At 41.4% G+C, this 22,086-nt stretch overlaps 1 protein-coding gene across 2 annotated transcripts in view; it reads left to right on the top strand.

Moving 5' to 3' along the window:
• Window positions 1-22,086, top strand: part of LOC140718912 (NT-3 growth factor receptor-like) — an 878,600-nt gene that overhangs the window by 659,240 nt on the left and 197,274 nt on the right. For both annotated transcript variants that reach the window (XM_073033211.1, XM_073033212.1), the window contains exon 12: window positions 6,045-6,236. In XM_073033211.1, coding sequence (XP_072889312.1) covers window positions 6,045-6,236 — 192 coding nt within the window. The remainder of the gene's footprint in view (window positions 1-6,044; window positions 6,237-22,086) is intronic.

Genomic DNA, 22,086 nt, shown 5'->3' with positions numbered 1-22,086 from the left:
TTTACACACTTAGTCCAGCAGTCGTGGAGCATACGGATCTTGGACCTCCAGAAAGTGTCCACAGATGGGTGATTGATAAGTTCATGGCCTAAGGTAGAAGGAGATGAGTTATTAACTTCAAACTTTCTCCATAATCACTCAAAGAGTTGACCTGCATGTGTAATTAACGACAGCTGTATAACTCATCTCCTTCTATCTTAGGCCATGAACTTATCAATCACCCATCTGTGGACAATTCCTGGAGGTCCAAGATCCGTATGCTCCACGACCGCTGGACTAAGTGTGTAAATGTAGGAGGGGACTATGTTGAAAAATAAATGCGCTAGGTTTTCTAAAATTGACTCCTTCTACCTTAGGCCACAAACCTATCAATCACCGCTCGTACATAACATCCAGGACATCTTCAAGGAGCAATGCCTCAAAATGGCAGCAGCCATTATTAAGGACCCCAATCACACAGGATGTGCCCTCTTCTCATTGCTACCATCAGGTAGGAGGTACAGAAGCCTGAAGGCACACACTCAGTGATTCAGGAACAGCTTTTTCCTCTCTGCCATCGATTTCTGAATGGACATTGAACATTTTATATTTTTGCACTACTTCATTAAATCAACTTTTATTTTATATTTATTTTATAACTGTTTTACTTTACAGCTAAATAATCACACACACACACACACACACACACACACACACACACACACACACACACACACACACACACACACACACACACACACACACACACACACACACACACACACACACACACACACACACACACACACACACCTTTACTGTAATTCACAGCTTTTTCTGTTATTATGTATTACACTCTTCTGTTGCCACAAAGATAGCAAATTTTGTGACATAGGCGGGTAATATTAAACCTGATTCTGATTTTGATTTCCATGTAGATGGAAAGAGAAATAGCAGTGATGAATTTCTGTAAAACAGATTACAGAAAGTAATGGCAGCAATGAAATCCTCCAATACGGATGATCAAAGATGCATGCAAAATGCTGGAGGATCTTTTGTGTGTGTTACTCCGGATTTCTTACATCTGCAGAATCTCTTGTGTTTAAGATCATCAATGACGGTGTTTCCTATTTCAGAATTAGAAAAGTATTGGCAGCAGTATTGTCTGGTTTTTAATGTTGAGTAACGACAGTGAAGGAGTTTTCTTCTGCAGGTTGTGGAGAGCATTGCTAAAGATAGTAAAGTGATAGAGAACTCAATCATTGCATTTTCGAATGCAGATAGTATAAAATATTGGCAGCACTGGAGACACTACAGATTGTTGAGAGTATAATTAGTAATGGAATTCTCCAACGCAGATTGTGGAGAATATTCACCATGATGAAATTTTTAAATGCAGAATGCAATGACAATGATTGAGTGCTCAAAAGCAGATCGTACAGAATACTATCAGCAAATAGAGTTCTCTGACACAGATTGTTGAGGATATTATCAGTGATATAGTTCACTAATACACATTGTGGATATCTCCAGTGATGGAGTCTTCCAGTAGAGTTTGCAAAGCATTGGCATTGATGGAGTGCTGCAAAACTGATTGTCGTGATGGAATGCTATGGTAGATGATATGGTAATAGGAAGTCACTCACTGTTAAAGTAGCAGAAAATCTAACTTTCTTCAAACGGTGGATGACTACTTTATATATCACAATAGTCAAGCGTAAATCATTCCAAAACCTAGGGCAGGAAAGGAAAAAAATTGTCTGTATATCTGGCAGTTTCCCAATTTATGCAGTGTTCTTCCAGAAAGTGACACTTCATCATGCGTAATTGTGCAAAGCACTTAGCTTTAAGTTAAATTGGTTATCTGACACAAAAGGCAAATAACACCACAGTCAACTCCCATTTTGCTGAGTAAATAAACAGCTAAAAAGCCGATTTAATTCCAAGCACAGCGATACAAAGCTCTGACTCACATCAGTAAAATCTTCAGCATTCTGCCTCCATTCAGAAGACAAATAACCAGCAGAGAAAGATCCACCACCTTGTGTCCAGTTATTAACACTTAATTTTGTCTTCGCACTATTATCAAATGCTCATCAAGGGATTTTTTTCCCCAGACAATTTGTTACTAGTTGCATCAGTTGTTGGGTTAAACCAACTGGAATATTAATCAAAGGGAATATAGATGGATATAAACTCAGAGGGAACCAGTATTGTATCACTGACGAGAAGTGGATTTATAAAGTGCCCACTTTATTAGGCACCCCTGCTGGTTAATGCAAATATCTAATCATCCAATCATGTGGCAGAAACTCAATGCATTAAAGCATGCAAGATAGTCAGTTGTTCTTCAGATCAAACATCAGAATTGGGAAGATTCTCGGCATGAAGATCACCGAGATCTCACGTGGTCTGTACATACCGGCTGTGTGGTGAGAAAGGCACAACAGCGCCTCTTTCACTTCAGATGGCTGAAGAAGTTTGGTGTGGGATGCCAAATTCTAAGAACTTTCTATAGGGGCTCAATTGAGAGCATCCTGACTGGCTGCATCACTGCCTGGAATGGGAACTGTACGTCCTTCAATCGCAAAACTCTGCAGAGAGTGGTGCGGACAGCCCAGTGCATCTGTAGATGTGAACTTCCCACTATTTAGGACATTTGTGAAGACAGGTGTGTAAAAAGGGTCTGAAGGATCATTGGGGACCCGAGTCACCCCAACCACAAACTGTTCCAGCTGCTACCATCCGGGAAAACAGGTCAGGACCAACAGGCTCCAGGACAGCTTCTTCCACCAGGCCATCAGACTGATTAATTCATGCTGACACAACTGTATTTCTATATTATATTGACTATGCTGTTGTACATAATATTTATAAATTACTATAAATTGCATATTACACATTTAGATGGAGATGTAACGTAAAGTTTACTCCTCGTGTATGTGAAGGATGTAAGTAATAATGTCAATTCATTTCAATTCAATGGTGATCAAAGTGACTTTGACCGTGTTGGAATATCGCAGAAACTGATCTGCTGATTTCCTGGGATTTTCACACACAACGGTCTCTAGAGTTCACAGAGTATGGTGTGAAAAACAAAAAAAAAGACATCCAGTAAGTGGCAGGTCCGTGAGTGAAAATGCTTCATTAATAAGAGGGATTGGAGGAGAATGGTCAAGCTGACAGGAGGGCGTAGCTAACTCAAATAAACATGTGTAACAACAGTGGTGAGCAGAAGAATATCTCAGAATGCACGGCACATCGAATCTTAATGTAGATGGCCACAGCAGCAGAAGGCCATGAAAATATACTCAGTGGCCTTTTTATTAAGTACAGGAGGTACCAAATAAAGCAGCCACTGAGTGTATATTTCCTTACTGTTAAAAAGAAATATCTTTACAGAGTAGAACAACTGTATTATTGACCAGTGAATAAATTGTATTGCACCTTTTTGATGTAGTATTTGACAGTAATAATTTTCTTTATTCTGATAACCATGCTTCTGAAAATAAAACTGAGCAATTTTTAACTGAAGGAGACTATCTTTAAATGTTAAGTGGTGTTAAATTAATTTGCAAAGAATATTTTTGCCTAGAAATGGATCGGACGGTGTCATATATTTTTGCACTGCATAATTCAATTGCAGTGAAAAGTAAAATGTAATGGAAAATAAAGGACTTAACATCAATAACACACAAGTGAAACTCTTTTTGTTTCACTTGCTTACACACAAAGAAGCCAACCGTGTGTACTGGTGTCCAGGTGTATATGAAATACAACCAGTAGCAAGTGCAATTATTCCACTTTCAGATTAGTCCTGATGTTAAGGTGTTCTGAGTGTTTGGACATAAAGCAAATATTGACTTCGGCGTTCAAGCTTCAGATCTGAAATGCATTGAAGATTAAATCTAAAACGCAACTCTGAACAATGGGTAGATAACCCTGATTTAAATCTGTTATTTGTGTGTCTGTAGTATGGGTGCGAAGGAGGGTTGCGTGAAAGGGGTGTGTAATTCAAAGGAAGCATTGTAAATATGGATTTGTTTGAATTGATCTGAATTTTTCTTCGATCATTAGCATATATGATGTTGTGTAGGGCTGGGTCAAGCAGACCTTTCCACTGAAAAGGCTTTCAATATGATGGCTGCTGTACCTTGTTTTGTCGAATAAAGAGGCTACTTCATATCTACCAGTACTTCTCTCCAATGACTTCATTCACACTACAACATTGATTCCTTTGCTTACCTATTGGCCATCCTCTGCCCTCCATTCATCTCCATGTCACTATATCACACAATGCTCACCTACAGCATCTCTAACCTGAACTGATCCTAAATACTTTGCTGATGTGTGTGTGTTGCTGGCATTAGACAGGCTAGTTATTAGCCCAAAGCAGGCACCTTTCATTTATAAGTCGTTTCCTTTGTGTCTTTATGCATCACAGAGAATTCCTGTGTTATAGCTGTTCTGGTCATAGATATTTGCCCTGATAGAATTCACAAATCACTGCCCACAAATTGGAGATACGGAATAAAATTTGCTTTTGCAGAATTTATGTGAAAATATATAAATATCAATCCGAATTTCTGATGAGTGCACCAACGACACAGCTTCACTTTGCGGAGAATCACCGTATGGGCTGTTTTCTAGGAAGACAAGCCCTACTCGCCATCTGCATTCTGAACTGCTAACCCCTTCACTTTCTGTCACGTTTTAACACTCAACCTTCTGGCCTGCATTATCCTTCAGATCACCAGTATCTCCGTTTTAAAATTTCCATCCCTATGCTCAAATCAGTTCATGATCTTAAATTCCACTCTTGATCATTTCCACTCACAATTAGAAAATCTTTGAGTTCACTTGTTTCTAACCTTTTCTACAACTATGAAATTAACCTTGTCAATGCCACTAAAATTTCCTTTCAATCACTCAACCTCCACCTAACATTGAACAACACGGGTAAAGGACTCCTATTGATTTCCTATACTGTCAGTTGCCTTTATTGCAATGGAGACAAATCTGACACAGGGTGTAGATGGTAATAGAACATGTAGATAACAAACTTGTTAAGAGGGCATTTCTCCCCAGAGTACAGACCACTGCAAGTGCCTTAGGCAGATTATATAGCTAGAATGCCCAGAACTTTTGCACAGTTCTGTATTTGTCAATGTGGAGCAGAGAGCGACTTTGTAACTCTGGCAGGAGCAAAGGATGTTGGGAATAACGAAGGAGGTGCACACACCAGAGGACAGGTGACAGAGAAGGTGAGCCAAGGGCAGGGGGTGGCACAGGTGCGGCTACACCCAGCCCTGAGACACCAGGCAAGGTCATTTGATTCCAAATATTTGGCTTATTGATCATTGCAGAATGTCTCTCTGGTGCTACCCACTCCCTTCCCTGTTTCCCAACCATGATTCCCCTCTCCCTGTCCCCTTCCCACTCAGTCAACATAGAGACCCATATCAGAATCAGGTTTATCATCATTCACATATGTCATGAATTTTTTTTTTTGTGGCAGCAGTACAATGTAATCCATAAAATTACTAAAGTACTGTGCAAAAGTCTTATGCACCCTAGCTATATATATGTGCCCAAGACTGCTGCACAGTACAGTATGCATTTTTATTCAAGTACAAACTACAACCCATCAATTTGCTTAAACCATGAATATAATGCGCCAGCATATGTGTTATTCAAACTAGTTTAAAAATAAAATGAGAAATAAGATTGCATGGAAGTTTATATTTTGATAACTGTGTATTTCTGTGATTACCTATCAACTACATGACATTACAACTTGGTCATATACTTGAACAATTGTGGTTACTGCTTGGGTGTGTTGATGGGATCTGGGTGAATGTTGCTGGGTTTGGTAAGGATGGAGAAAGTAATGTCGATCATGTAAGGTCTAGAGGAGGAGTTCCCAACATGGGGTCCGTGAACCCTTTGTTTAATAGTATTGGTCCATGGCATAAAAACGGTTTGGAACCCCGGTCTAGAGCATGGAGCAGGTCAATTGCCATTCGTGGTGATGGACGTAAGCAGCATGTGTTGCTCTGTTACAGGTCCCGTGGCAGTGATGAGTGGTGAGGAAGACTCTGGCAGCCCTCTCCATCACATCAATCATGGCATTATCACCCCCTCATCCATGGACATCGGACCAGATGCAGTGGTTATTGGGATGACCAGGATCCCAGTGATTGAAAACCCCCAGTATTTCCGGCAAACCCATAACCTCGGCAAGCATCCGGAGACATGTAAGTGCAAATATTTCTGAGCGCTGTGTGTCTTTTGCACTATGATCCTCCACATTACACTGTGAATAATAACTGCTGGGAACGAGCTTGCACGCTAGACAGCCAGTGGGCTACATTGTCCTTCCTTATATATGGGTGCAATTTAGACATCAGTGCCCTCAGAAAGGACAATTCCGACGGTGTGTGAAATCCAATCAGGTCTAAATGGTTGCTGAAATGTGCTGCAACACAAGGGTCATGGGCACTAAATGTGAAATAAATCGTAACACATGCTTCGAAGCCAGGATTGCCCAGATTGTATTCTGATAGTAAAGGGAGATCAGCTCAGCCATGAAACAGAAGATCTTCAGAACAGCACAAGTTCTGCAGGCTAAGCTGTCGCCTGGGACCATGGACACTTTATGACATTGTTTCAGGTTAGTTCAAGAGAAACAACATATAACACAAGACATTTTGGGAACCCATCCCTGAAGTCTAAGGGGAATAAATGTAAGGCTGAAACATTGAACAAGTGTGCTGTCTCTGTCTTCCTGAAAGAGGAATAGCAGAGAACTTCAGACTGCAAGGGAAGGAAGTGCTCAGGACAATTAAAATGAGTAAAAAAGATATCACAGTGCTGAAATAAATGAAGATAAAATACCAGCACTAATGGCCGTCAAATTTTGAAGGAAGTGGTTGTGGAGATAGTGGATGTGGTGCTGGTTGCTATCTTCCAAAGTTCCATAAATGCTATAAACAGTCATCTGCTTTGAAAGCTATCAAATGTACAGTATGTCTAATGTTTAGGAAAGGAGGCAGGGGGAAAATAAAAATCCATAGACCAAATAAACTAACATCAGTCATAGTGAAAACATTGGAATGTATTATTGAGCTAGTGAAAACAGTGGACTTGGAAAGTCATAAGAAGGCTAGACAAAGTCATCATGGATTTAGAAACATGGAAACATAGAAAACTTACAGCACAATACAGGTCCTTCGGCTCACAAAGTTGTGCCGAACATGTCCCTACCTTAGAAATTACTAGGCTTACCCATAGCCCTCTATTTTTCTAAGCTCCATGTACCTATCCAAAAGTCTCTTAAAAGATCCTATCGTATCCGCCTCCACCACTGTTGCTGGCAGCCCATTCCACACACTCACCACTCACTGCATAAAAACTTACCCCTGACATCTCCTCTGTACCTACTCCCCAGCACCTTAAACCTGTATCCTCTTGTGGCAACCATTTCAGTCCTGGGAAAAAGCCTCTGACTATCCACACGATCAGTGCCTCTCATCATCTTACCCAGATCTATCAGGTCAGATTTACAAAAGGAAAAACATATTTGAAAAATAAGAGACTGCATGCAGGAGGATAGATAAGGGCAAACAAGTTGATGGCAATGCATTTGGACTTTAAGAATACTTTAAGATAAGCTAGTACTTACATTAGTGAAGTACTGTACAAAACTGATGGGGACTGAGAGCAGCATTCAGATAGCTAAAATCTCAAAAAATCTATAATAAAAAACAAAAACACTGGAAAAACTCAGTAGGTTAAGGAGCCCTTCTTTACTCAGGTGATGGATGACTTGCTGCTGAGAACTTTCTGCATTTCTACTGATAATGCAAAGTTGGGGCTGGTGTAGGATGTGTGGTGAATGCAAAGACACTTCATTGGGATATAGCTATGTTACTTGAATGTGTGAGGCCAAAACACCTAAACTGTAATGCTGGGAAATGTAAGGTCAACTGAGTTAGTAGGAAAAATAAAAGGGCAGATTATTTTTCAATTAGTGTCATAGAGTCCTAGAGAACTACAGCACGGAAACAGGCCCTTTGGCCCATTTAGTGTGCTCCAAACTGTTAATGTGCCTTGTCCCGTTGACTGCACCTGGAACCTAACCCCCAACCCCCATCCATGTACTTATCCAAATTCCTCTTAAATGTTACAATCAAACCTGCATACACCACTTCTGTTGTTTGCTCATTCCACACTCAAACCACCCGCTGAAAGAAGATGTTCCCCCCTCAGGTTCCCCCTAAAGTATTTGACCTTTCACCCTTAACCTAGAGAAAGAAGAGTTCAATGGCTCCAGAGTGTCCTTGTAAATAAGTTACTGAAAGCATACATTTATGTCCAGCAAGCAACTCTGAAGGCAAATAGCTGGTTGGCATTTGCTACAAGGGAACTGGAGTACAAATGTGGGGATCACTGCACCTGGAGTATTGTATACAACTGTATACAAAGATCTTGCCCAGGCCTGAGGACCTGAGTTTTAAGAATATGTTGACTAGGTTAGGACTTTATTCCCTGGAGCGTAGGAAGATGAGGGGAGATCTTATAGAGGTATACAAAATTATATAAGATATGGATAGGGTAAATACATGTGAGCCTTTACTCCAGTAAATGGGTGAGATGAGAACTAGAGGTCAAAGGTTGAGGGTGAAAGGCGAAAGATTTAAGGGGAATCTGAGGGGGATCTTCATCACCCAGAGGGTGATGCGAGTGTGGAATGGGCTGCTGGCAGAAGTGATGGATGCAGGTTTGATTGCAATATTTAAGATTAGTTTGGATAGATACATGGATGAATGGGGTACGGAGGGCAGGTCAATGCAACTGAGCAGAAAAACAGGTCAGCCTGAATTAGATGGACTGAAGGGCCTGTTTCTGTGCTGTACTGCTCTAGGACTCCCCGTTATAAGGTCTCTCCATTGTAAGGGAGGGTATATGTGTAATCCAGAAGAAGGTAATGGCAAACCAGTTCTGTAGAAAAATTTGGCAAGAACAATTATGGTTGAGACCATGATTGCCCACGTCATACGACACGGCACATGATGGTGATGTGTGCAGTATAGGGAGTGTAGTGAAGCTTGATCAGACTGATTCACTGAGTGGCAGATTTGTTATATGAGGAGAGATTAAGCAGACAGCGTATATACTCTTGTGTTTAAAAGAATAAGAGGTAATCTTATTGCCGCAAGTAGAATTTTCAAGTGTTTGACTGGGTAGGTGTCAAGTTGATGTTTCTCCCGGTTGTGATGTTCTTAAAACAGCGAACAGTGCCTCAAAATAATGGCCATTGTGGAGCTAGATGAGAAGAATGTGCATCACGCAGAGAGCAGTGAATCATCAGAATTCATGACCCAAGACAGTTGTTGAATATATTCAAGGCAGAGATCAGGAGAATTTTTTTTGATATTAAGAAAATCAAGGGATATAGGATTAGTGCAGAAATATACAATGAGGTAATGGTTCAGTCCCAATTGTACTAAAGGACAAGAGGGTAGATGAATATTCATGCTTCTATTTCTTATGACCTTAGGTAAAGGCAACACGCTGATTTTTTTTAAGTGAATTTTTTTTCCACTTCAATCTTTTCCAACAAACCTAATGGGAGGAAACTAGACCCTTCTGTCCATTCTCTCAAACCATTGTCCATCACTTCTGCGAGTGCTTACATTTCACACATATGTACCTTCGGCCAGCAAAATTAAAATATCTCAAGGAGACCAGGGAAAGTGCAATAAATCAAGGTACTTTATAGTCCAACAACTTTTTAAAATAATACTTTAAAATGCAATAAGTGAAAGCAAAAGATGTGCTCAAGTATAGGCAACTCATAGCTGCTCAGGCTCAGTACTGGATGGTTATCAGGCACCAGGACCTGGGCATCCCAAGGATCCAGGCCTGACATCCATGGAACCTCCACGTCATGGACATGTCACCAGACTTTTGGGTCAAGTTCAAATTTCAAAGTAAATTTATTATCAAAATACATACTGTATATGTCACCATATGCAATCGTGAGATACATTTTCCTGCAGGCATTCACAGTAAATACAACACCATAGAATCAATGAAAGACTGCACCCAACCAGTGTGCAAAAGACAACAAGCTGTGCAATGCAAAATACAAAAAGAAAAAATAAATAAATAAACAATAAATATCAAAAACATGAGGTGAAGAGTCACTGAAAGTCAGTCCATAGGTTGTGAGAACAGTTCAGTGATGGGGTGAGTGAAGGTGAGTGAAATCATCACCTTTGGTTCAAGAGTCTGATGGTTGTGGGGTACTAACTGTTCCTGAACCTGGTGGTGAGGGCCCTGAGGCTTCTGTACCTTCTTCCTGATGGTAGCAGCAAGAAGAGAGCCTGGCCTGGATGGTGGGGGTCCTTGACGATGGATTGTGCTTTCCTGCAACTGCACTGTATGTAGATGTGCTCAGTGATGGGGGGGGGGGGGGGCATTACACGTGATAGACTGGGCCTTATCCGTTACCTTTTGTGATATTTTCCATACCAGGCTGAGATGCAACCTGTCAATATATTCTTGGTCACACATCTATAGAAGAGTGTCATTGTTTCAGGTGATCTGTTGAATCTTCACAAACTTCTAAGAAAGTAGAGGCACTTCATTATTTTCTTTGTAATGGCACCTATATACTGGACCCAGGACAGATCCTCTGAAATGACAACACTGAGGAATTTAAAGTTTCTGACCCTCTCCACTCTGATCCCCCAGTGAGGACTGGCTCTTGGACCTCCGATCTCCTCCTCCTGAAGTCAATAATCTGCTCCTTGTCTTGCTGTCGTTGAGTGAGAGGTTGTTGTTGTGGCACCACTCGATCCCCCTGCTTTATGCTGATTCGTCAGCATCTTTGATTCGGCCAGTGACAGTGGTGTCATCAGCAAACTTACATATGGCGTTGGAGCTGTGTTTAGCCACACAGTCACAAGAATAAAGTGAGTAGTGCAGAAAGCTAAGCACATAGCTTTGTGGTGCACCCATGCTGATAGAGACTGTGGAGGAGACTTTGTTGCCAATCCAAACTGACTGGGGTCTGCAGTGAGAAAATCAAGGATCCAGTTGCACAAGGTGATATTGAGGGCAAGTTCTTGAAGCTTATTGACTGCTTTGATAGGATGGTAGTATTGAATGCATTCAATGATGTATGTATCTTTGCTGTCCAGAGTTTCCAGGGTTGAGTGAGGAGCCAGTGAAGTGGCGTCTGCTGTTGACCTGTAGTGCCAGTAGACAAATTGGAGCAGGTCAGGCAGTGATATGTTTCATCACCATCATTTCAAAGCACTTCATCATAGCGGATGTAAGTGCTACTGGACAACAGTCACTAAGGCAGGTGACCATGTTCTTCTTAATCACCAGTGTAACTGAAGCCTGCTTGAAGCAGGTCAATACCTCAGACTGCCAAAATGGGAGGTTGAACATATTGGCGAACACTCCAGCCTGTTGATCAGCACAGGACTTCAGTACTCGGCCAGATGCTTTCTGTGAGTTCACCCTCCTGGAGGACACTCACATCAGCCTCTGAGACTCAAATCCTAGTGTCACTGGGGGCTGTGGGAGAGTGTGAATGCTCCTCCATGTTTTGACAGTCAAAGTGAGCATAGAAGGCATTGGGTTCAAATGGGAGCAAAGCCTTGTTGTCACCTTTGTCGTCTGGTTTCACTTTATAAGAAGCGATAGCTTACAAGTCCTGCCACAGCTGTTGAGCATCCCACAGTGACTCAGGTTTGGTCTGGAATTGTCACCTTGCACGTGAGATAGAGTTTCAGAGACCTCTTCTATTTTAATGTCAGCTAGATCCCAGATCTGACATAAGTTGAGCCCGCCAGGACTGTGTCCAATGCAACATGTGCTTCCAGGACCTGTGCTCCACGTTATATGGGTCCCAAGCACCCAAATCCAATACTGGGTGGGCCCCAAGATCTAGGACTGAATTCTATGTGGGAAGCAATGACTGGCCTGGAAACAGTTATTCTCTAAAGCCCTGTGCTTGATATTAGATGCTCCCCTCCTCTATTGGATAAGCCATGAAGACAAGGTGGACTATGATTAGATGAGTCACAAGCCTAACTCGAACCTTCAGCAAGAACCAGACTTCCCAGTCATTGAGTGGTGCTGGGCTTCAGGGTAAACTGGATAATGATGTAATTTGCCTTTCATTGAGTAATGTCTGACCTGAGTATTGCTGGCCTGGCCTCCACAGAAAATTGGCATCTCGTATCAATGTCAAACAGGGCCACAACTTTCCCTCAGTACATCAAACTGTGCAGTACAGCACAGTAACAGGCCCATTATCCCACGGCATTGTGGTGAACTAATTATGCTACTGACATATAATAATTTCTCCCTTCATGTCATCCATATCCCTCAATTTCCTACATATCCATGTGTCTCTATAAGAGCCTCTTAAAGGTCGCTATCATATCTGCCTGCACCCCTATCCAAACAGGGTATTCCAGACACCCTCCACTCACTATGTAAAAAAAATTGCCCTTTGCATCTCCTTTGAACTTTCCGCCTCTCGCCTTAAATGTGTGCTTTCTAGTATTAGGCATTTCAACCCTGGGAAAAGATTCCAGCTCTCCAATTTTTCTAATCGTCACGTAATTTTATAAACTTTTATCAGGTATCCCATCAGTGTCTGCTGCTCTGGTCCAACCACTCCTTATAACACATGCCCTCTGATCTAGACAGCATCCTGGTAGACCTCTCCAAACCTTCCACATCCTTTCTATAATGGGAGAAACAAAAATGAGTGCCGTTCTCCAGATGCAGCTTAATCAAAAAGCTCAAAAACTGCAACATAACTTTTTGCCTCTTGAACACAGCACCTTGATTGATAAAGGCAAGCATTCCATATGGCACCTTTACCACCTATTAACTTGTTCAACTTCAGGTTTGTTGGCATCTGACCGTACAGAATCAGATTCAGAATCAAGTTTAATATCACAAGCATATGTCGTGAAATTTGTTGTCTTTGCAGCAGCACTACAGTGCAATCCATTGCATTGTAAAAATATGTGACTTACAGTAAGTATATATATATTAAATAGTTTAATAAGTAGTGAAAAAATAAATTAAAAAGTAGCGTTCATGGTTTCAATGTTCATTCAGATATTGGATGGCAAAGGGGAAGAAGCTGTTCCTGAATCATTGGCTTCTGTTCCTCATTCCTGAGAGTAGCAATGCGAACAAGGCATGTCCCGGGTGATGGGGACCCTTAACGATTGATGATGCATTTTTAAAGCACTGCTCCTTGACGATGTCCTGGTTTCTATGGAGACTAATGCCCATGATGAAGCTAACTAAGTTTCCAACTCTCTGCAGCTTTTGATCCTGTGCAGTAGTGCCCCCCCCCCCCACCACAAACCAGATGATCTCCACGGTACAGCTGTAGAAATTTGAGAGTGGCTTTGGTGACATAACAAATCTCCTCAAACGCTGAATGAAATATAGCCACTGACGTGCCTTCTTTAAAGCTGCATCAATAAACTGGGCCAAGGATAGATCCTCAGAGATATTGACATCCAGGAACTTGAAATTGCTCACTCTTGCCACTTCTGATCCTTCAATGAGGACTGGTATGTTTTCCCTCATCTTACCCTTTCTGAATTCCACAATCAGTTTGATGTTCTTTCTGATGTTGAGTGCAAAGTTGTTGCTGCAACACCACCCAATATCTCGGTCCTGTACACCTGCTCGTCACCATTTGAAATTCTGCCAATAATAGGTGTGTAGTCAGCAAATTTATAGATTGCTTTTGATATAGATACATATATATAACCAAACTTTTTACAGGAAACTATTATTCCTCTTTCAAGAAGCAATGGACTGGGGCCTAAGATTCCTCAGTGCAGTTGCGTGACCCGTTATTAATTGTGTACTTTCGCAATATAATGGGGTTCTGCTGAAGAGCCTAGAACTCATTTTGGAAACTGAGCTCCAGTAAGGTGAATAGGGGAGAAATTTGTAAAACAGATTAAAATCTACTATATAACAGATGGTATTATAAATTTTGCACATGATTCTGAAGGCAAATTTCTACCTTAATACTGTTTTTATTTTTGTTCAATCAAATGAAAATTGGTATGAAATTGATGAGAAGTTCTTAGAAGCCAATTGGTGTATATTTTGTTTAATTATGTAATGGTTCTTCCAGCTTTAGAATGTCTGTGTGGATGTGCATTAATTTTTACAGTGAGTGAAACTAGACAGTGAGGTAATTACTCCCTAGAAAGGGGGAGAAGGTGGGTGTGGATGAGAACTAGAATACTTGATGCTGGTGTAACTGTTTTGGGCAGAGGTCCTCAAAAAAACAAATATGCCAACAACAAAAGAAAAAAAATCAGATCGCTTTCAACATCCCCAAATGCTGGAAATTCATTAAAAATTTACAACTGAAAAGCGGCTCACAGCCAAAGCCACTTCTTCATGTGTAATCAATAAACTGAATTCCCATTTGTGGTTAGATTTCCAGATTCATCATAGTACTTTCAGATGAATGTTTTGCTGTGTTTTTTTTTGCAAGTTAAAATCCATCAATCTTGCAGCATGCTTAATTGCGTAGTACAACACAGATAGCAGCCATTCAGGCCATCGAGTCTCTGTCAACACCTGGCAGTAAAGTCTCATTCTACCTCCCTGTAGCTTTACAGTTTGGGATTATATAACTCTATAGCGTCAAAGCAGGACAGTCAAACCCACTTACACTAACCTGAACTAATCCCATTTCAATTTTCTCTCACTACAATCAACGCACACCCCACCACCCTAAGATGCTACCATCCACATATACTCTAAGGGGCAGTTTATCTACCACCTGTACATCTTTGGTATATGAAGGAAACTGGAACATCCATGCATTCACAGGTAGAGAATGCAAACTCCACAGGGAAGCACTAGAGGTCAGAATTAAAACTAGGTCACTGGAACAAAGAGGCAGCAGGTTCACCAGCTGTGCCGGGAAATTTTCATATTCCATAAATTCTCTATCACACGATCTTAAAATTCCTCTTCATTCTCCTGCCACCTCCCTACAGTAAGGGGCAATCTATTGTGGCCAATTATTACTGTTGTGAACGGTTCAGCTAGCTATTCTAATATACTCTAACAAGCTACAACAAATTCAGAGTGAATCAAATTACAAGCACGTTTATTACTTGCAAGGGAAGGTCTACCTCCATACATTAAGTTGGTAGGTAGCTTCACTCTTATAGCTCAAAACAAACTATTTTTATACTTTTACAGGGACCCAGTAATTGAGTAATTGATCAACTTCATCTCTTCGAGGTCATTCCATCCCGTAATGGCATTCCTTCCTTATCTGCATCTGTGGCATCTGGTCTTTAATCTGATCATTTATCTATAGAGGCTTCTTTCCCTCATGACAGCTGTGTCCTGTTTGTCACTGTTGTCAAAATACCACCTGCCGTAAACACACATCCTGCCATAAAGCAGAAACAGACCTCATGTAAGCCTCCATCCAAACCAGCAACGCACTCAGGGGTCACGCAGGTTCCATTCTGTCACATTCCATTTTACGAGAGTTATAAATAAATAAAGACTTCGGTGCTACAGGTATACCTCCACACCACCAAGATGTGAGAGGACCCCGCATGAGCCACTATGCAGTAATGTAGCAAAGAATGCTTACTCCATACTGTTAGACCAAATTGGAAGCTGAAACTGAGGCCTTCCTTGAAGTTGTGAAGCAGCATTACTGACTGAGACCACCAACAAACTGCCCATTAGAGTTGTACTTACGCTGACATAAGTGGTTGATAGTTCTGGGTCTGTAGATGATGAGGAAGGACCTCATTGAAACCTAGCAAATACTGAAAGGCCTGGAAAGAATGGACACAGAGGTGTTTCTATCAGCAGGACATTCTAGGATCTGAGAGCACAATCTCAGAACAAAAGGGGCGCCCCTTTAAAACTGAGATGAGGAGGAATTTCTTCAGCCAGAGAGTGGTACAGAATTTGTTGTCACAGAGGGTTGTGGTGGTCAAGTCATTGGGTATATTTGAGGCAGAGATTGATAGATTTTTGATTGGTAAAGGGTTACAGAGGAAAGGCAGGAGAATGGAGTTGAAAAAAGAATGGGGGAAGCAGCTGTGATTGAATGCCAGCGCAGATTTGATGGATTGAGTGGTCTAATTCTGCTCCTAATACCTATTGGCTTATGACGGTGATGTGAAATGTGAATTTGCTGTGACTTAAGCTGCACCTGCAGCAAAGATTATATCAGTTTTATTATTAGGAAATTTAACTACATGGATTGGTACAAGAATTAGCTGCAATCTAATTGAATGGTGAAATAGGTTTGATGAACTCTGCTGCTTATATCTGTTCTTCTACATGTTTTACATAATATTTGCTGAGCTGGATTTGACTTGCTTGAAGAGTAATGTGAGTTCTGATTGCTCCAAATTTGTACGTTAATTAATCTTTTGCCTTTCATACATAAGTTTTGAAAAACTTTTATTTGGTGATTTTCCAGCATTTTGAGTGCTTTATGATTTGGCATTAATGAGCAGAGGGGGGTCTAAATAAAAGGATGACTTGAAAAGAAGATATTGTTAATAATGTATATTTTTCAGTGGAAATTTCCAGGGAAGCATGCTACTGGCAATAAAAGAATTTTGTTTTCTTTTTAATCAAAGAAATGGGTTAAACACAAAGGTGGAAAGTATTATGGATCAGTATCTTCACACTTGTTTCTGATACAGTGAGATCGTCTTTTTGATGACAATTGGTAGTCCCAATGGCACTATTATAATCTCCATTATGTAAGTAGAACATTGTATTATTGACAACATTACAATCATTTTAAGAGCTGCTTTGTCACAGGAGACCACATCTTTTCCAGTCCGGAATAATTGCCATGAATGACGTCTCAGCCTTGATGTAGCTTGTCCGAGTTAGTGTGTGGGCAACAATTTGTCCACTCTGGATTTTAAAATGCTTGAGGTTGAGAATTGTCCTGTAGAAGATCTGTGAAGAGGGCAATGCGGGAACACTTGTGCATGAACTTCAATGGAACTGAAGTTCCATTGCACTTACATCTTGCATATTTTAATGCATATAGCAATGGGGGATTTCTAGCATTTCTTTCTTGTAATCTCTGCAAATTAGAAAGAAGAACTCGCATTGGAGTTGATTTGATTTTTCCGATGTAGGGAAGCGACCCTATTGTCAAGCAAATGCACGTTGAATCTCCTCCCAGAACACTGTGGTGTCAGTGCATGCACTCCACAAATAGCACTGTCGTGACTCACACAGGCTGCTCCCACCACACCTCCCAAACCTGTGACATCTAACACCAAGATGTAGAGGGGCAGCAGGCACATGGGAACACAATCAGAATCAGGTTTATTATCACTGACATGTGTCGTGAAATTTGTTTGTTTTGCAAAACATAAAAGTCACTATGCTGCAACGAGAAATACATATAAAATGAATAAATAACGCAAGATTGTGCGGTAGTGTTCGTGGCTTCATGGATCATTCAGAACTCTGATGGTGGAGCGGAGGAAATATTGGGACAGTAGGCAGTGTGTTTGCTAAATGGAGCTGCTGGTGAAAGGTGACCCCTGTTCTCGAGCGATCCCTCTCTCTCTCTTTCATTGGTCCTTGAGACAGCGGGCTTGGAGGAGTGACATGGAAGACTGTAACATCAGAACAGCACGTTGCTGGTCTCCACTCTGTTTGCAGGTGTGGCCCCTCTCTCTCCCCTTCACTGAAGAGAGACAGAGAGAGAGCCTGTCTGAGATACCAAAGTGCTGGGTTATGGACTGCTGATTTGAGAGATTCTGGATCAAGATCTACTTGGGGGCTTTTGCTGTTGGTTGCGTGGTGGTGGGGTGGGGGGGGTGCCGGTGCTCCTGCTAGTGCAAGTGGGGGAGGGGTGATGCTTTTGCTGCTGCTTGTACGAAGGGTGGGGGGAGGAAGGGTTTTGGGGCTTCAACATATCCATCATTCATTCTATGGGGTCTCTTGTTTCATGGATGTCTGTGAAGAGTAAGAATTTCAGTTTGTACACTGTATATATTAGAAATGTAGAAACATAGAAAACCTACAGCACAGTTCAGGCCCTTCAGCCCACAATGCTGTGCGGAACATGTACTTACTTTAGAAATTACCTAGGGTTGCCCATAGCCCTCTGTTTTTCTAAGCTCCATGCACCTGTCCAAGAGTCTCTTAAAAGTTCCTATTGTATCTGCCTCCACCACCATTGCCGGCAGCCCATTCCACATACTCACCACTCTCTGAGTAAAAAACTTACCCCTGACATCTCCTCTGTACCTACTTCCAAGCACTTTAAAACTGTGCCCTCTCGTGTTAATCATTTCAGCCCTGGGAAAAAGCCTCTGACTATCCACATGATCAATGCTTCTCATCATCTTATACACATCTATCAGGTCACCTCTCATCCTCCGTCGCTCCAAGGAGAAAAGGCCAAGTTCACTCATAAGGCATGCTCCCCAATCCAGGCAAAATACTTGTAAAATTCCTCTGCACCCTTTCTATGGCTTCCACATCCTTCCTGTAGTTAGGTAACCAGAAATGAGCACAGTACTCCAAGTGGGGTCTGACCAGGGTCCTATACAGCTGCAATGTTACCTCTCAGCTCTTGAACTCAATCCCATGATTAAGGAAGATCAATGCACTATATGTCTTCTTAACCTCAGAGTCAACCTGCGCAACAGCTTTGAGTGTCCTATGGATTCGGACCCCAAGATCCCTCTGATCCTCCACATATTCTCTGATATTAAATGAACCCTTGAACCTTTAAAATGCTGAGTGTCTTCAGGCTCCTGCATCTCCTCCTTGATATTATTAATGAGAAGGTATGTCCCAGGTGGTGAGAGTTCTTAATAATGAACCACCTGCAGGTCCCTCCAAGCCACATGCCATCTAGACTTGGAAGTGCATCATCATTCCTTCATTTTTACCGTGCCAAGTTCATCTGGGCCATGCTCTCTTCTCGCTGGTGCCATTGCTGAGGAGGTACAGGAGCCTTAGGTCTCCCATCACAAATTTCAGGAACAGTTATTACCCTACGACCATCAGACTCCTGAATGAGCCTGGATAACGTTACTCACTTCAACAATGAACTGACTCCACATCCAGCAGGCTCACTTTCAAGGACTCCACAGCTCATGTTCTCGCTATTTATTTATTACCTCCACCATTTGTCCTCATTTGCACATTGGTCATATAGTTTTCCATAAATTCTATTGTTTTTTTTTCTTAATTTTCCTGTAAGTGCCTGCAAATAAAAAATGAATCTTAATGTAATATATGGTGACACAGTATGCATACTCCGATAATAAATTTACTTTGAACTTTGAAATTCTGGAAGCACATTCCCAAAAGCACAATGGGAGCATTCTGATTCAGAAGCCTTGTCAGCAACACTTTATCCCCCAAAAAATTAGGGAACAAGTAAATAAATAGTCAGTATCGACATAATCCTTGCCCAATGCCCTCGGTCTGATACTCTCATTCTTCAACTCTTTAGCCATCAAGTCCTGAGCGCCCCAGGTTTCAAAAACTATGACAGATCGACCTGGCTCTACAATGAATGATGTCCATGATCAGTTTGCACTCACACCATGCCGTGACATCCAGACATTTATACTCATAACAGTCTCCTATTGCTACTGTAAACAAGAGTGTGGATCATTGACCGCTCACTGACATGCTATTAGTGAGCTATTAGATATTAATCACGATTTAGAACGCTTCACTCTAAATGACACACTAACCTCAGGTATTTGAAGGTACTAATGGAAGTCACTCAGCCTTTAGTGCTAGCTGGTGATAGCTACAAATTATTTTCCTAATCATTTCTTATATAATTTCGTGTTACTTCTTTCCGAATATATAGCCCATTTACTTTTAAATGCAATTATTGTCTTTGACTTACTTGTAGCTTATCCTGGCAACCTGCTGTGTGAGATCATTGTTCAATCAATTATCTCTAGCACCTGTTTCCTTGTTGCTTATTCCACCAATCATTGGAAATAATTGTTGACAGAAAACTAGTCATCATGTCGGGAACTTGCTTTCTCTTTTTCTCATCACCTTTTCTGCTTGACTGTAAGAAGATACTTTCTTTTTCAAAATCTTGTCTACAATTGCTCATTCTTGACCTCAATCTAGACCAGTGGTTCCCAAATTGGGGTCCACAGACCCCTTGGTTAATGGTAGTGGCCCATGGGGCGGCACAGTAGTGTAATGCTTAGCACAATGCTTTGCAGTACAAGTGACCTGGGTTCAATTCCCAGCACAGCCTGTGAGGAGTTTGAACGTTCTCCTCGCAACCACATGGGTTTCCACTGGGTGCTCTGGCTTCCGTCCACAGTCCAAAGACATATCGATTGGTAGATTAATTGACCTTGTAAATTGTCCTGATGATTAGGCTAGGTTTAAATCGAGGGATTGCTGGGTGGCATGACTCGGAGGGCTGGAAGGGCCCTAAAGAAACGAATGGCATAAAAAAAGTTGGGAACCCCTGATCTAGATGGTCTGCTGCATATCCTAACTGTTGTTGTAAAGTGCCTATAAGACTAGGCCAGTTCATTTTTCATTGAACTACCCCTTGCGAGTGGAAGCTCAATCAGCAAATTCAAGAGTAAAGTTTATCTATCTCGTGTCCAATGATGAAGCACACAATAAACTGTATCACTTGCATTAACAACCAACACACCTGAGGGTATTCGTAAGTGTCTCCACACATTCTGACATCAACATAGCACGCCCACAATGCTCGGCAGATCCATACAGAACGCACAAAAAAAACCCCAGAATGCAGCAGGCAACAAAACAGCAACAACAAAACAAGCCCCATTCCTCCCTCCGAGCCGCCCACCCACGGGGATACACAGTCCTCTATCCCCAAGGAAGGCTGTCTTTTTCAGCCGCCAGACTTGGAGTCGGGCATGCAGACACTGGGCCTCCTCATGCAAAAACTGAACTCTTCAATGTGCTAGCGGAGTTCCATCATGGATAATTAGAAATCAACTTACTTATGACATTGAGCAATCAGTCTAGGAAACACCCCTGTGAGATCCTGTGCTGAATTGGACCTGTACATTCATTTCAATTAAAATTTGACTGCTGTGTGAGGAAGAAAATTAAAGTAAGATCATTTATATATTTTTACCCATTTGGCTTTATTTTGATGTTGTTAGAAGCTTTAAAAAGCTGTTTGAATAATTTGGTTATTTCAAATATTTTAATTTTAAAATGCAGTTGATTTTCTGTTGGTTTTTAAATGGTTCAGAATAAAAGGGGAAATATGACAGCTCTGACAGATAACAGTGCTGTAATATGACTTTGCCAACGGTAAGAAGTTTTCACAGCTGTTCTGTGCATTTTGCGAGTTTTCTTTTAAGAGATACATATCAGGAAGATCAGAATATTTCTCGTGTGAATTCAGGCAGTTGGCCACACTGAGCAAAATCGAGGCCAGAAGCTTATGTAGTGAAACAATGTGATGCAACAAATACCATGTATATATTCAGCTTGGTATCATCTCCTGCTCAGTACTGGGCTGAATAAAATCCACCTATTCCATTTCCACCTGGATACAAAATCTTGTAATGTTTTCATTCTACAATATGTCCCTTTGCTCTCTTCAGAGTTTTATTTTGTATGCTCTTATATTCCAAATTGTGTTTATGTTTCCTCACATTGAAATGCACCAGCCAACTATCTGCCTTTTCTGCTAACCTGGGAAAATAAACATTGTTTACAGCACAGAAGTTCAGATGAGGGCCAAAGACCAGGGGACTTGGTTCTTTCTGAATGACATGCACATCTAGTCTCAGAACCCTCCACTTTCCCTATAGGTTTACACAGGCACTCTTCCACTCCCTTTAAAAATTAATTATAGATTCTGCTTTCTTCTGCTCAGATATTCCATGTGGGCAGAGTTTCCTCGATTTGCCTTATCAAAACAGCTCACAATGTCGAACATCTGTCTACGTTCCCTTCCAGTCCCCTGCGTTTCTTTTCCACGGTTTGATGTCAACTAACCCCCATTTTATTCCTTTC

This window comes from Hemitrygon akajei, chromosome 30 (genome assembly GCF_048418815.1).
Source record: "Hemitrygon akajei chromosome 30, sHemAka1.3, whole genome shotgun sequence".
Classification (NCBI taxonomy): Eukaryota; Metazoa; Chordata; class Chondrichthyes; order Myliobatiformes; family Dasyatidae; genus Hemitrygon; species Hemitrygon akajei.
This window is presented reverse-complemented; position numbering and strand designations above follow the sequence as displayed.